Genomic DNA, 14,118 nt, shown 5'->3' on the forward strand with positions numbered 1-14,118 from the left:
CTCACTCTTTTTTTCCTCGAGGTAACTGTTGATGTTTTTATTGCCATGCATATTTTGTTCTGTGTGTGTGAGTGTTACCATACATACACATATAGCTATTTAAAACTTTTTTTCACTTTTTTATTTTTATTTTTTTTTAAATTTTATTTATTTACTCATGAGAGACACAGAAAAGCAGAGAGAGAGCCAGGCTCTCCCTGGGGAGCCTGATACACCACTCAGTCCCAGGACCCCAGGATCAGACCTGAGCCAAAGGCAGATACTCAACCACTGAGACACCCAGGCACCCCATTTTTTTCACTTTTTAAACTGAATATAATCTTATGTATTCCTTTGTAGCTAGCTTTTTTCAGATATATTATGGTTTTGAGATAATCTGTGTTGATCCATAACTCTGTTAGTTATTTTCAGCACTAAATTAGTACTTCATTGTATGAATCATTCTGTACTTTATTCTGTCTTTCTAAACTGCTATTCCCCATTTTTTGGCATTAAAGGCAGTGGTTTAGTGAGTATTTTTATACAGATACTTGAACTTTTCTCTGTGGCCTAAACCTTGTAGTAGAATTGTGTTATGTATATATTCACCTTGAATAGATACATCCAGGTTTCTCTTTAATGATTATATCAACTTAAAATCCCCATTAGGAGGGGATGCCTGGGTGGCTCAGTGGTTGAGCGGCTGCCTTCGGCTCAGGTCATGATCCCAAAGTCCCTGGATTGAGTCCCACATCAGGCTCCCTGCATGGAGCCTCCTTCTCCCTCTGCCTGTGTCTCTTCCTCTCTGTCTCTGTCTCTCATGAATAAATAAATAAATCTTTAAAAAACAATCCCCACTAGAAGTATATGAGTTAACCTTCCAGTATTTGGTATTGTTAGAATTCCCAATTTTTACTAATCCAGTGGTTTAAAAAGTATATCTCATTGATAAAATTTGGATTTCCCTGTCTGATATTAATTTATTGGTCATTCATATTCCATGAATTGCTATTTATTGCCCATTTTTCTGTTACTGATTTTTAAAAATTCTGTATCAGACTGTTAATCCATTATCAAGTTACATATATATTGGAGGAGAATTAGCATGTTTAAGAAATTCAGTCTTTTCATCTACGATGGTGGTCAGAGATCCCTCCATTTGTTTAGGTCTTATTTGATCATTTTTAGTACATCTTTACACTTTCTTCTATAGAAAAGGATATGTATTGCATGAATCTTCTTCCAATTTGTGATTTACCTTTTTTCACACTTCCAATGATGTCTTTAGATGAAAAAGAAGTTCTTAATTTTAGTGCAGTACAGTTTACTAATTTTTCCCATATGATTAGTGCCTTTTATGTTCTATTTAAGAAATCTTTGCCTACTGCAAAGTCACAAAGATATTTTGTGGTGGTTTTTTTTTTTTCCTAAAATTTTTTTTGTTTAACTTTTCTCATTTAGATTTATGATCTATTTAGAATATATTTTTGTAAATGGTGTGAGGTAAGGGTTAAAAAATATTTTTCCCTCATATTACTATTTGATTTTACAAAGTTTCTGAGAAGGTGATTCTTTCTTCACTATACTCTAACATCACCTTTGTTATAAATGAAGTGACTGTATAAGTTTGTTCCTGGAATCTAATGTTCCCTTGGTCACTTGGTCTTTCATGATATTTTGTCTTAATTCTTATAATGTCCTAACAAATTTATCAGGTGGTTTCCTTTAATATTTCTTAAAGATAGTTATTGTTGACCATTTACACTTCCATTTATATTCTAGAATCTGCCTCTGAGTTTCCACCAAAAATGAAAGAAACCTAGTAGAATTTTGACTGGGTTTACTTTGAATTTATAGGTCAATTTGTTATTTTTTATAATATTAGTCTTCCAAATGCTAAACATGGTATATCCCTCCATTTATTTAGAACTTTAATTTTCTCTGTGTTTTATACTTTTCTGTGTAGATATCTTTCATTAGAGTTATTTCTTGGTATTTGAGGCTTTTGAATGCTAGTGATAAAGAGTATTCTAAATTTTTAATATTTCATTTTCTGATTGTGGGTGGAATACAAAAGCAGTTTCCTTTTTTTCTCCCATTCTGTTTTGGAGCTTGGTCCCAGGGACCTTGCTAAATTCAGTTATCTGTGGTTTCTTTAATATTTGAAGATCATAGAATCATTTATCTACAAATTAATGAAAGCTTCATTTCTTCTTTTTCAGTTCTTTTTCCTTGTTGCTTTATTGCACTGGCTGGAACTTCCAATACAGTGTTAAATAGAATAATAATAAGAATCATCATCATCATCATCATCCTTGGGTTGTTTTGTTTTGTTTTGTTTTCTTGATTTGGAGGAAATCATTCAATACTTCGTGATTAGGTATTATGTTTGCTAAGGTTTTTCTGTAGATAACGTATTTAACAGATTAAGGAGGTTCCCTTCTATTCCTACTTTGCTAGAATAAATCAAACTTGGCATGATACATTTTTTTATTATATTGGTCGATTTTGTTTACGATGTTTGTGTCTGTATTCATGAGAATGATTATCCTTTAGTTTTCCTTTCTTATAATGTACTTGTTGGTGTTTTGCCATCAAGGTTACGTTGGCCTCATGAAAAGAAATATTTCCTCTTTTTCTGTTTTCTAAAAAAGGTTAGTATAATGTTGGTGGTTTTCTTTCTTTTTTTTTCCTCCTTCCTTATAGATTTGTAAACAATCATACACCTTGGTCATGGATTTCTTTATGCGTCATATTTTTAGCCTCTTACAGACAGAGCCTTTTACACTGGATTGCATTTAGTACCTGTGTAGCTTATTGAATAAAGAAGCATATCTTTTCATTGTTGGTTGTGGTGTTTAACTTACACCCCTTTTAACTGCCATTAAAGTAGATCAGGTCCTTATCATGTCAGGGGTCCTCAGTGACACTGTTAACAGCTCTTTTTTCTCAGTGGTCCACTTTAAGCCATCCTTGTAATACCACCAGCTAATCTTTTTTATTCACTCCTAATATTTTAGGCTTAATTTAAATTTTCATCAAAGTAATACATGTAAATATTTGTGGAAATCAAATGCTTCTTAGTTTATAACAAAAAACAAGTGTACTGCTCTATCTACTCTCAGTTCCTACCCTAAACATCTACTTTGTTATTTAAAATAACTTGCTTAAAATGGCTATTTCTTGATATTTCAACTTTAGACATCACACATTGACTTCCTGTGATGGAAAATAAAGATTTTGCTTTCTTTAACTGTATAGCCTCAAAATATTCAAGAATTTTCCTCCCATCCTCCCAGGATAGTTATAAATTTTAAGTTCCTACTTAATTGTTATTTATGGCTATGAAAATATTACCATTAGCATGTTTCCTTCTATAGCTTTTTTCCCCCAAAGCTAATCTTGTCTAATGTAAATATTGTTTCAGTACCTACAGATGCATCAAGCAATCCATCTTTTTTATTTTTAATTAAAAGCATACCTCTTGAATTTATCATCTTATTCCAATCTAGGTTTGCTTGCTTTTTAGGCCAACTTCCTTTCGCCATTATTATCCTGGGAATGCACTTGCCAGTCTCCGTGGTGCTGAAACCTATTTACTGAATTCCATTTCTCTGGCTAATTTCTTTTTCTTGGTAGAATACGTCCTCTATTAGCTTCTTGAAAGGAGTTCATAGTAGGTTAAATTTTTTCATTTATTTGTCTGAATTTTTCTCCCTTACACTTGGTTAATAATTTGGATGTTTGGATCCCTGAATGGCTCAGCAGTTTAGCGCCTGCCTTTGGCCCAGGGCGTGATTCTGGAGTCCTGGGATTGAGTCTCGTGTTGGGCTCCCTGCATGGAACCTGCTTCTCCCTCTGCCTGTCTCTCTCTCTCTCTCTCTCATGAGTAAATAAAATCTTAAAAAAATAATATTAATTAGGATGTTGTATAGCATTCATGTCTCATAACTGTTTTCTCCCAATTTTGAAGGTAGAACTCTGTTGTCTTCAAGCATCTCATGTTGAGAAGTTTGATATCATTGTGGTTCCTAACTATTTATATATGATCCTCTATTTTCCCCTCCAGAAGCTTTTAACATCTCTTCTTCCAGATGTTCTAGAATTTAATGATAATTAAATTGTGCCTTTGTATGATCCCTCCTTGACTTCCCTCTTTGTCTCTTTCTTACATTGAACTGATTAGTAGGTGATGCCTTTCTATCTGGAAACTTACATCTTCAGTTCTTAGGAAGTTGTATTTGTTTTTTTTTTTTTTTTAATGTTGTTTCTTTAATTATCTTCCCATTCTGGAACTTTTACTCAGTTGTTGGATCTTTTTTTTTTTTTTTTTTAAGATTTTATTTATTTATTCATGACAGAGAGAGAGAGAGGCAGAGACACAGGCAGAGGGAGAAGCAGGCTCCATGCACTGGGAGCCCGACGTGGGATTCGATCCCGGGTCTCCAGGATCGCGCTCTGGGCCAAAGGCAGGCGCCAAACCGCTGATCTAGGGATCAACTAGGGATCCCTAGTTGTCTTAAACTTAATAGTGAGGCATTAAAAACTCTGCCTTTCCCCACTGCTGCTGCCTGTGAAGGAGTGGGAATCTTATGAACACCTGGCTCTTTTCTGATGGGACCCCCAAGGTGACACTATCTGAAGTTTTTTTCTCTTGGACACCTCAGGTTTTTTTATTTTATTATTGTTGGTGGTGGTTTGTATTTCCTATAGGGATGTCTTCTGGTCTTCTGGAGGAATATAAAAGCTGGCTGCTAGTATTCTTGGAACCTTAGTCTCACCAATTAGAAAGTAGATTTTTAACTAATACCCCCTGTAAAATCCCATGTATGGCACTACCTCTTTGTCTTTGCCTGGTATGTTAAAAATCTGGTTCAGTTTCTTTAGCAGGTATATCTTCAGTCTTCTGATAGAGGAAGAGAGGAGACCCAAGAGGTGAATAGCTTCTTTTACTTATTTTCAATCAGTCCTCTTCTCTCAGCCCCAGCCATGTAACTCCTCCCCTTGCTCATCCAAAATTACCTGGTGCTTCCAGTTCCTGAGCTAATTGATTTTGTTGTTGGCTTCACCAGCTGCGGGCATTTAGTTTTCTTTGGGCAACTATGTCATTATCCCTGGTCTGCTCCAACTTCTAATTTGTATCATTTTGTGCTCTGTTGTCCTGTTTGTTCTTATGGCATTATACCTTAATTTTTTACTACAATTTTTAGGAAGAAGCCTAAGAGAACTTGTGTTTAACTTACCATGGATCTGAATGTTTATCTAAGCAGTGCCTTCTCATCTGGAATATCTCCCTGTTTTTCTCCCTTTTAAAAACTTAGCTTTATGCTTGCCTCTTTCCTAGAACTTTCCCTGATATTTCTAAAATAGAAACTAATACCTCTCTTTAATTAAACTCTAATCACTTAGGAACCAAGAAAATGTTCTATAGATATTTGAAGGACTATTATGAGGATCAGGGAAGGAATGAATACATTTTTTCTTTTTGAGTGAGGGAGAATCTATGGGGATGGAGAATGGGGCACAGATTCCAACACACTGTATGAAACAACCTTCTTAAAGTTCAACAGTAAGAACAGTTGTCTGTTAAGAGTTAACATCCTATGTCTGGGATGTTATAGAAAGAATTCTTTGTGGTAAGGTTTGAACCAGATAACTTTTGAATCAGTCATTTTTTCTGTGTTTTGAGTGGCCAGATAGAGTGAGGGTGGAGTTGTTCTTCACAGAGCCTTCAGGTGTACTCAGCAAGTAGGGGAGGCCAAGAGCTGAGAACTCAGAGCTCTGGGCTCACCACGACTGCTTTATCTAGAGAAGTCCCATTTTTATTTGATTTATATGTTAAGACTCTTCATAAAATGTAATTTGAAAAATGGACTCTGCTTTTTAAAAATTTTGAAAGCTACTCTGTCTTTTCCATGTTTCTATGAACGAGAGTATTTTAGTATGTATTGGGCACTTACTTGCTTTTGTTTGTGGTTAAATGTCTAATCTGTTCTCTGATGTGTATGTGTCTTCTCAGAATGATTTTAACTTGCGGTAGACACTTCATCATATTTTTCTTTTCAGTACTTTTGGAATCTAACTGATATTTGATTGTAATTGCTAAATATGTGACTTGACCCATATGAATCATTTCTGTTGAATGTTCTCTTTTCAAAGGTGCCAACCGAATAGTATTAGAAGACTCCAATATCTTGCAGCCTGTGGGACTGACTGTGTTTGAAAACTGGCTATATTGGATTGATAAGCAGCAGCAAATGATTGAAAAAATTGACATGACAGGCCGAGAGGGTAGAACCAAAGTCCAGGCTCGAATTGCCCAGCTTAGTGACATTCATGCTGTGAAAGAGCTGAACCTTCAGGAATATAGTAAGTGCTGATGGCATACTGCTAATTGCAGGATTCATGTTTGTTGTAAGAAATTAAGATAGAATTAAGATGTTCTGTGTCTTCTTACCTTTTTTATTTTAATTAATTTATTTTTAAAGATTTTATTTATTAATTTGAGAGAGTGAATGAGTGAGAGCAGGAGCCAGGGGAGTGGAGCAGAGGGAGGGAGAGAAGCAGACTTCTTCCCACTTGTCAGGGAACCTGATGTAGGGCTAGGCAGAAGAAGGCAGACACTTAACTGACCTCAGTGCCCCTTCTTACCTTTTTCTTTAAAGATTTTTTGCACTTTTAATTTTGCCATTTTTTTAAAACCTTACACAAACTCATCTGGGAGCTTTTTCAAATTAACATATTTTCCCCATAAAACAGGAGTGGGGAAAGGAATGGTCTTGCTCCTTTTCAAATGTTTCCCCAAATACAAGGGCTTTACTTGTCATGTCTTCTTTTTCACCTTCAGCCCCTTTAAGAATATTGGTAAAAGGATATATTTCTCTTGTTCCTTGTGTGCCCCCATCATTTGAACAAAAGCAAAAATTATATTTGTGTAATTTTGAATATAGTTATCTTGGAATAACCTTACAAAGCAAAAACAAACTACAAATTAGTGTGTTTAGAAGTTTTTGAAATAAGTTTAGAGAAGATTGCTTAACAGCACTTGGTTTTCTTCCTGCTAGATACATTTTTTGTTTCTCAGCTTAGAAAAGTGCCCATAACATTTTTTTTATCTTACTAAAATCTTTTGAATATGGCTAATCATCTTGCCCTAATTTCTTGATAATATGAAAAGACTCCTCGTAGCAATCACTACTCTGGGTTTTATGTGATTGTACCAGGAATGCTAATGTTAAATGAAATATTAAAGAGAGAACTATTGAACTCCTTAACTTCTCAGCCTAATGCTTTAAAATCGAACTGAAGTATGAAAGGAGAATAGCGGAATGGAAGCACCATTGCTTGTTCAAGTCTTCATTATGTTGTCACTGTTCATGAACTTAGAGGGATTTGAGAATTAGAATCGTTGTCACTCTAAGTTATGACATACGACTTAGGCTGAACATTTAATAGAAGTAAGGCCTTAATTTCTAAGCTATTTATTCAGTTGACCAATGAATGTTTTATTGCAGGAAATCTCAACGGAGATTTTCAGAACTTTTGAGGGAATATCTTTTTTTTTTATAATTCAACACTTAAATATGATTTTTTATTAGGAAAAAATTTTTCTTTAAATTTCTGATATTAAAGAGAATGAGATTTTTATCAGAAATTTCATGGAATTAAAAGGTTGTGCTATGTAGGTTATATATTCTAGTGTAATATGACTGATGGCTGTTTTGGGACATCTGTGTAGTCTAACACATCTGCTGAGTTACAGATAGCTGACTCTTTCAATCTCATCAACACACACTGAAGCAGGGCTGATGTGTTATTGAGAATACAGACAATAAATGGGTGGCTACGTTAGATGTTGGTATTCTGATGACATGTCAAGTTGCTTATAACACAGGCTAAGTGGAAAATTCAAAGCAACATCATTAAATCCAATTTGTGAAACAGACTTTGAAAAATTGCTTAAGTTTGTATTTATTTAATTTAGTCCAAATTTAAGGAAATTAAACATTTGTAACATTGCAAATTACCTTTTGCAGTTGACTAAGCAAATAATTTTGGTTGTCTTTGAGTGGTTGCAATCCATGTGAATTTAAGTTTTTTCTTCTTAACAACTCTAATATTCCATATTTCATAATTTCTATATTTCATTCAACTATAGTTTATGAGTAAAGTCATCTTTTAGAAAGGTAGAATTTCTGAGTTAAAATCTTTAGAAGAGTTTTTATATTTTAAATAGAATAATGTCTAGGACTCTGCATTCTCCCTAGCAATGTTTTTAGTTTCACTAATCAATTTGTTATATATATAAATATTTTTGTGTTTTTAAATTGTCCTCATTTTCTTGCAATTGTGTAGGGATATAATGAGGAATTTTATTGTTAGTGGGATTAAAGTCCAAGGTAATTTTATGTTTGATTTCCTTGGCAATTCATAAGTTGATTTTGACTGAGGTGTCATTTCTTCCCTTCCTCTCTCCCTTCTTTTTCTTTCTTTCGTCGTCTTCTCCTTTTTTATTTTTCCCCAGGACAGCACCCTTGCGCTCAGGATAATGGTGGCTGTTCACATATTTGTCTTGTGAAAGGAGATGGTACTACAAGGTGCTCTTGCCCCATGCACTTGGTTCTGCTTCAAGATGAGCTGTCCTGTGGAGGTAAATATGTTATTTCCTTCTGCAGGTCCATATACCAGTTAACATGTTCTATGACTTAATCTAGCATTCTGTGATTTGGTAGTGAAATTACTCTTTCTCCTAACTTGATTGGTCACTTACATTCCATTCATCTGTACTATCTTAGCCTTTTGGGTTATTTGTGAATAAAGAATAACCCAAAATAAAGAGTAATTTCACTGCCAAATCAACAGAATGCTAGATTAAGAGAGGCAGAGGGAGAGGGAGAAGAGCTAATCCATCATGACAAGTAGCAGATGTAACCTAACCTTGGGACTAAGGTGGAAATGCCCTTATTGGGGGAAATTAATCTTGTAAATGAATATATTTCTTAATAATAAAGTAGCTTTTTTCACCCCAGAAAGTCACAAAATAAATTAATTCTACTTCCTAAAAAAAAAAAAAAAAAAAAAAAAAAAATATCTACTTCCTATAATCTCCATTTACTGAATTCTAGATTCTACCAATTTAATGTATCATTTGCTGGGAATGTATCCAGTGAAAAAAGCATTCTTTTATTCCCATCTATTGGTAGTTTGGTATTGTTTTTACTTATTTACCTAGCAAAAAAAAATTTTTTAAGATACTACTGCAGTAATGTGATAGTGAAATTGGTTCAGTCACTCATGAGAGCATAATAAATTGGTATATTCTTTTGTTAAAGCATAGCATGGTAGCATCAAATACCATAATAATAGTCACTACCTTAATTCAGAATTCTCCTCTTGGGGATAATCCTAAATTAATTCAACTGAAGAGAAAAGACCATTCTCTACAGTGGCAGTCTGCAGATTGAAAGCAATTTAATTTTTAATGATAGGAAAATTAGGTAAAATAATTTGGTTTATACAGCTTTTAAACATGACCATAAGCTCATATAAAAATGTAGCCAAAATTTGGCTTAACTAGAAGCCAAAAAATATTTTTTGATTTTTCAAAAAATCAACTATTCAGATATGATTTTCTACTATGACAACTACACAAAATACATATTTCTGTGTACAAAGATTGGTTTATATACTCAAGATATAAAAGTTGTTGATAGGATGGAATTTTAAGCATATCTTACTCTAACTTTACTTTAAAAAAATGTATTGAGTAGCAGCTGTGAGACACTCTGCTGAGACTGCAGGAGATTTGAAGATCTTTGAGATAGAGCATACAGGTTAGTGGGGTAGATCAAATATGTGCACAGTAAAAGCTAGGTTCTGGTACTTGAAGGGTCTTTCCCCAAAATAGCAAGTGTTGAACAATAATGTGAATGTCTTTAATGCCACTGAACTATATACATTAAAATAGTAAAGTTTGTTATGTATATTTTACCACAATAAAAAAAATAGCATGTGTTTGTATATCAAGGTGCCAGGTTGTTACTCTAATAAGGCAAATCTTAGAAAAATTACCTTTATGTAATTATAACATAGATAAAACAAAGATACCATCTTTCACTTAGAAGATGTCTTTTAAGCCCCGGTGGCGCAGCGGTTTGGCGCCGCCTGCAGCCCAGGGCGTGATCCTGGAGACCCTGGATCGAGTCCCATGTCAGGCTTTCTGTATGGAGCCTGCTTCTCCCTCTGCCTGTGTCTCTGCCTCTCATTCTCTGTCTCTATAAATAAATAAATAAAATCTTTAAAAAAAAAAAAAAAAGATGTCTTTTAAAAGACCTTTGACTTTTTTCTTCACATTTAGTGATTATTTTAAAAGCGTGTATTAAATATTTTTAACTATGTGTTAAATTAATAGGGCCTTTTAACAAATGTGTTACCAGCACTCAAATCAAGGTATACAGTGTTGTCATTAGGAAAAGTACCCTGGTGTCCTTCCATAGCCACTTCTCTTTCAGAAGTAACCACTAATCTGATTCTTATTCCCATAATTTAGCTTTGTCTCTTCTTGAACTTTATGTAGGAATCATGACATTTGTAATCTTTTTGTGTCTGATTCTCTTAAGATTTTTGTGATTCAGCCATATAGAGGAGTTTATCAGTAGTTTATTTCTTTTTATTGCCGAGTAGCGTTTCATTGTAAAAATATGCCACAGTTTATTCCCCTTTTGAGGGACATTTTAATTGTTTTATTTTTTTGTTCTTAGAAATAAAACTACAGTCAGTGTTAGTGTATAAGATTTTTTTGTTATGGCACCTGGCTGGCTGGTTGGTGGAATATATGACTTTTGATCTTGGGGTTGTGAGTTGGAGACCCATGTTCAGTTTAGAGATTACTTAAAAATAAAATCTTCATAGGGATGCCTGGGTGGCTCAGCAGTTGAGCATCTGCCTTTAGCCCAGGGCGTGATCCTGGTGTCCCGAGATTGAGTCCCACATCAGGTTCCCTGCATGGAGCCTGCTTCTCCCTCTGCCTGTGTCTCTGCCTCTCTCTCTCTCTCTCTCTCTCTCTCTCTCTCTCATGAATAAATAAAATCTTTAAAAAAAATTTTTAAAGATTTTATTTATTTATTAGAGTGAGCGAGAGATAAGAGAACGAGCAGGAAGAGAGGGAGAGGGAAAAGCAGGCTCTGCACTAAGCAGGGAGCCTAACATAGAGCTTGATCCTAGGACCCAAAGATCCTGACTGGAGTTGGAAGGCAGATATTTAACCAGCTGAGCCACCTAGATGCCCCAATAAATTCTTTTTTTAAAAAAGTTGGGATTGATTGATAATTTAACATTGACTTTACAGTGGAGATAAATGAAGTACAGAATCTTAATTCATTTGCCTGACTTTCAAGATATGTTTTCATTTGAGCCTGCCTTATCTACTGCCTTATCTCCTTTTATATCTCACTTTATTTTTGTTTGGCTGTTTAGAATTAGATGATTACTGTTGCATGTTCTGTTTTGTTTTGCCTCTGGACTTACTTGTGGTATTTCCGGATTTTTTTTTTCTTTTTTTGCATGCCATCCTAAGTCTTAATTTATTTTTCAAGGAGCATCTCCTCATGATCTATAAACCTTTACTGGCGGCAGGGCGCCTGGGTGGCTCAGTGATTGAGCATCTGCCTTTGGGTCAGGTCATGATCCTGGGATCAAGTCCCGCATCAGGCTCCCCACAGGGAAGCCTACTTCTCCCTCTGCCTATGTCTCTGCCTCTCTCTCTGTCTCTCATAAATAAATAAATAAATAATATTTTTAAAAAAATAAATAAACCTCCACTAGCCATTATTATTCTCCCCTTCCTCTGAATTGTAGCATTGTTACCACAGTTTGCCTAACATAAAGTTCAGAGTGACATTTTGTTGTATGTTCATTAGTCTCTTCCTAGCCCTAATCAAAATAAAACTCTTTAAAGCATGGACCATATATTTTACCTGTTTTTATTCTCCTCATAATCATTTATAGTGCTGAATATGTAATAGACTCAGATTCCCTCTCTAAATAATAGCTCAAATTCCCCATGTAAAATGTTCACATTTGCAGTATTCTCTACTTTAAAGATAAAAAGTTTGTGTTGCCTAGGTGGTGCAGTTGTTTAAGCATTGAACTCTTGGTTTCTGCTCAGGTCGTGATCTCACGGTTGTGAGATTGAGCCCTACTTCGGGCTCTGCCCTCAGCACCGAGTCTGCTTCAGATTCTCTCTCCTCCTCTCTCCCTCTTGCATAGTCTCTTTCTCTGTCTCTCTCAAATAAAATATTTTTTTTTATTTAAAAAAAAAAGGTCTTCTGATCCATAGTCCTGTTAATAAAGTTATGTTATCTAGAGAATTTACTAACAAACAAGTTTTTTTGTTTTATTTTGTTCTAAAGATTTTATTTATTTATTTATTCATGAGAGACACAGAGAGGTGGAGACATAGGCAGAGGGAGAAGGAGACTCCCTATAGAGAGCCTGATGTGGGACTCAGTCTGGAGATTCCAGGATCACACCCTTAGCTGAAGGCAGATGCTCAACCACTGAGCCACCCAGTGTCCCTAACAGACATGTTTTTAAAAGAAGTCAGTGAGCCTGTGGTAATAGCAATGAAAGGCAATGGGCCAAAACTAAGGAGACTCTCCTTTTGGTCCTGTCTTTTATTGTTAGCTATCTCTTTTTTATCTGAAGCTCTGTGACCTTGGCCAGTCACTCTCTGAGCCTCAGAGGCGTGTCCTCATTTGTAAAAACCAAGAAATTGGTCTTGAATGGCAATTTTCAAAGTGGCCTCAGCAACTTTTACATTTTTAAAAGTTATTGAGGACCCCAAACAGCTTTTGTTTGCATAGGTTATGTTTATCTATATTTAATACAGTCAAAATTAAAACCAAGAACTTTAAAGAATATTTATAAAAAATAACAGTAATAAGCCCTTACATGTTCACAAGTTAAACCTGTTAAGAGGGATGCCTTTAAAAAAAATAAAAATAAAAAATAAACCTGTTAAGAAAGTTAACTACATTTTCTGAAGCAAAATAATTTTAATAAGAAATGTGGCAATTTTTTTCATTTTTATAAATTCTTTAATGGTGGCCAGATCCTCCTATCTACTTCTACATTCAATCTGTTGTAATGTGTGGTTTTGTTTGAAATATATAAGGAAATTTAGCCTTGTAGAGAGGTGTAGCTGGTGAACAGAGAGCTATAGTAATAGTCTTTTCAAATAATTATATATCTTGAATTCTACACCAAATATTTCAAGTGGAAGTTTTCTGTAGGTTTAGTTGCCATGTGGAATTTGAAACCATAGTAACTTTTCATAATCTCATATTAAAATTTGTTGATCTATTTTGTTCTCTGAATGGGTATTTTACCCAAGCATGATTTTATAACCATACACCATGGTCATTTAGAAATACTAGAATTCCAATCAGAAATTCCCAGATCTTCAGATTTTAGACAAATATCAGAAATCACATGTTTATATCACCACCTATCTCACTAGGAAAAACTTTCGAGTACTGGGAATCTGTCAGCCTTGCAGTGTTAGATACAGGTTTTCCAAAATTCTCATTTCTGGTTAAAAGTTCCATTGTTATGCTACAAAAATACAGTGTTATTGATTTGCCATTGTTTTCCTTGAAGTAACAGGGGCTCACTAGTTCATTTTTTAGAAAACTTCCTGCCAGATACCTAAGTATAAATAACTATAGTTTGTCAGTAGTTCTTTCAAATTAAAATAAAGATGGTGTTCCATTTTGGGTTAAGCTTACATCTCAAAGTGCTTTCCCATGAGAAACCATCATACTGGGGTATGCAACTTGAGCTTTATGCATAATTCCCATTTTATCAGATACTATGGTAAAAACAGCATATATTCAAGGAGTTGATTTTATTTTATTTTTTTAAGGAGTTGATTTTAATATAGTAAATACTTTGATTCATCAAGAACACTTTAAAATAAAACTGGCCTTTTCTTTTTTTTTTTTTAACTGTGAGTATGTGGTGGGTGTGTAGAATGCACTGACTACTAAGACAGTTTGATACCACTGCCTTGAGTTTGCTAAGGAGCTGAGACTTTTACCCATCATTCCTTTTGTTGCATCAGTGCAAGTGTAATGAGAA

General features: G+C 34.6%; 1 protein-coding gene across 2 annotated transcripts in view; it reads left to right on the forward strand.

Moving 5' to 3' along the window:
- Positions 1–14,118, forward strand: part of LRP6 (LDL receptor related protein 6) — a 162,252-nt gene that overhangs the window by 132,080 nt on the left and 16,054 nt on the right. For both annotated transcript variants that reach the window (XM_025455110.3, XM_049102219.1), the window contains 2 exons: positions 6,139–6,348; positions 8,504–8,629. In XM_025455110.3, coding sequence (XP_025310895.1) covers positions 6,139–6,348; positions 8,504–8,629 — 336 coding nt within the window. The remainder of the gene's footprint in view (positions 1–6,138; positions 6,349–8,503; positions 8,630–14,118) is intronic.

The sequence above is a fragment of the Canis lupus genome, chromosome 27 (assembly GCF_003254725.2).
Source record: "Canis lupus dingo isolate Sandy chromosome 27, ASM325472v2, whole genome shotgun sequence".
In the NCBI taxonomy this organism is placed as follows: domain Eukaryota; kingdom Metazoa; phylum Chordata; class Mammalia; order Carnivora; family Canidae; genus Canis; species Canis lupus.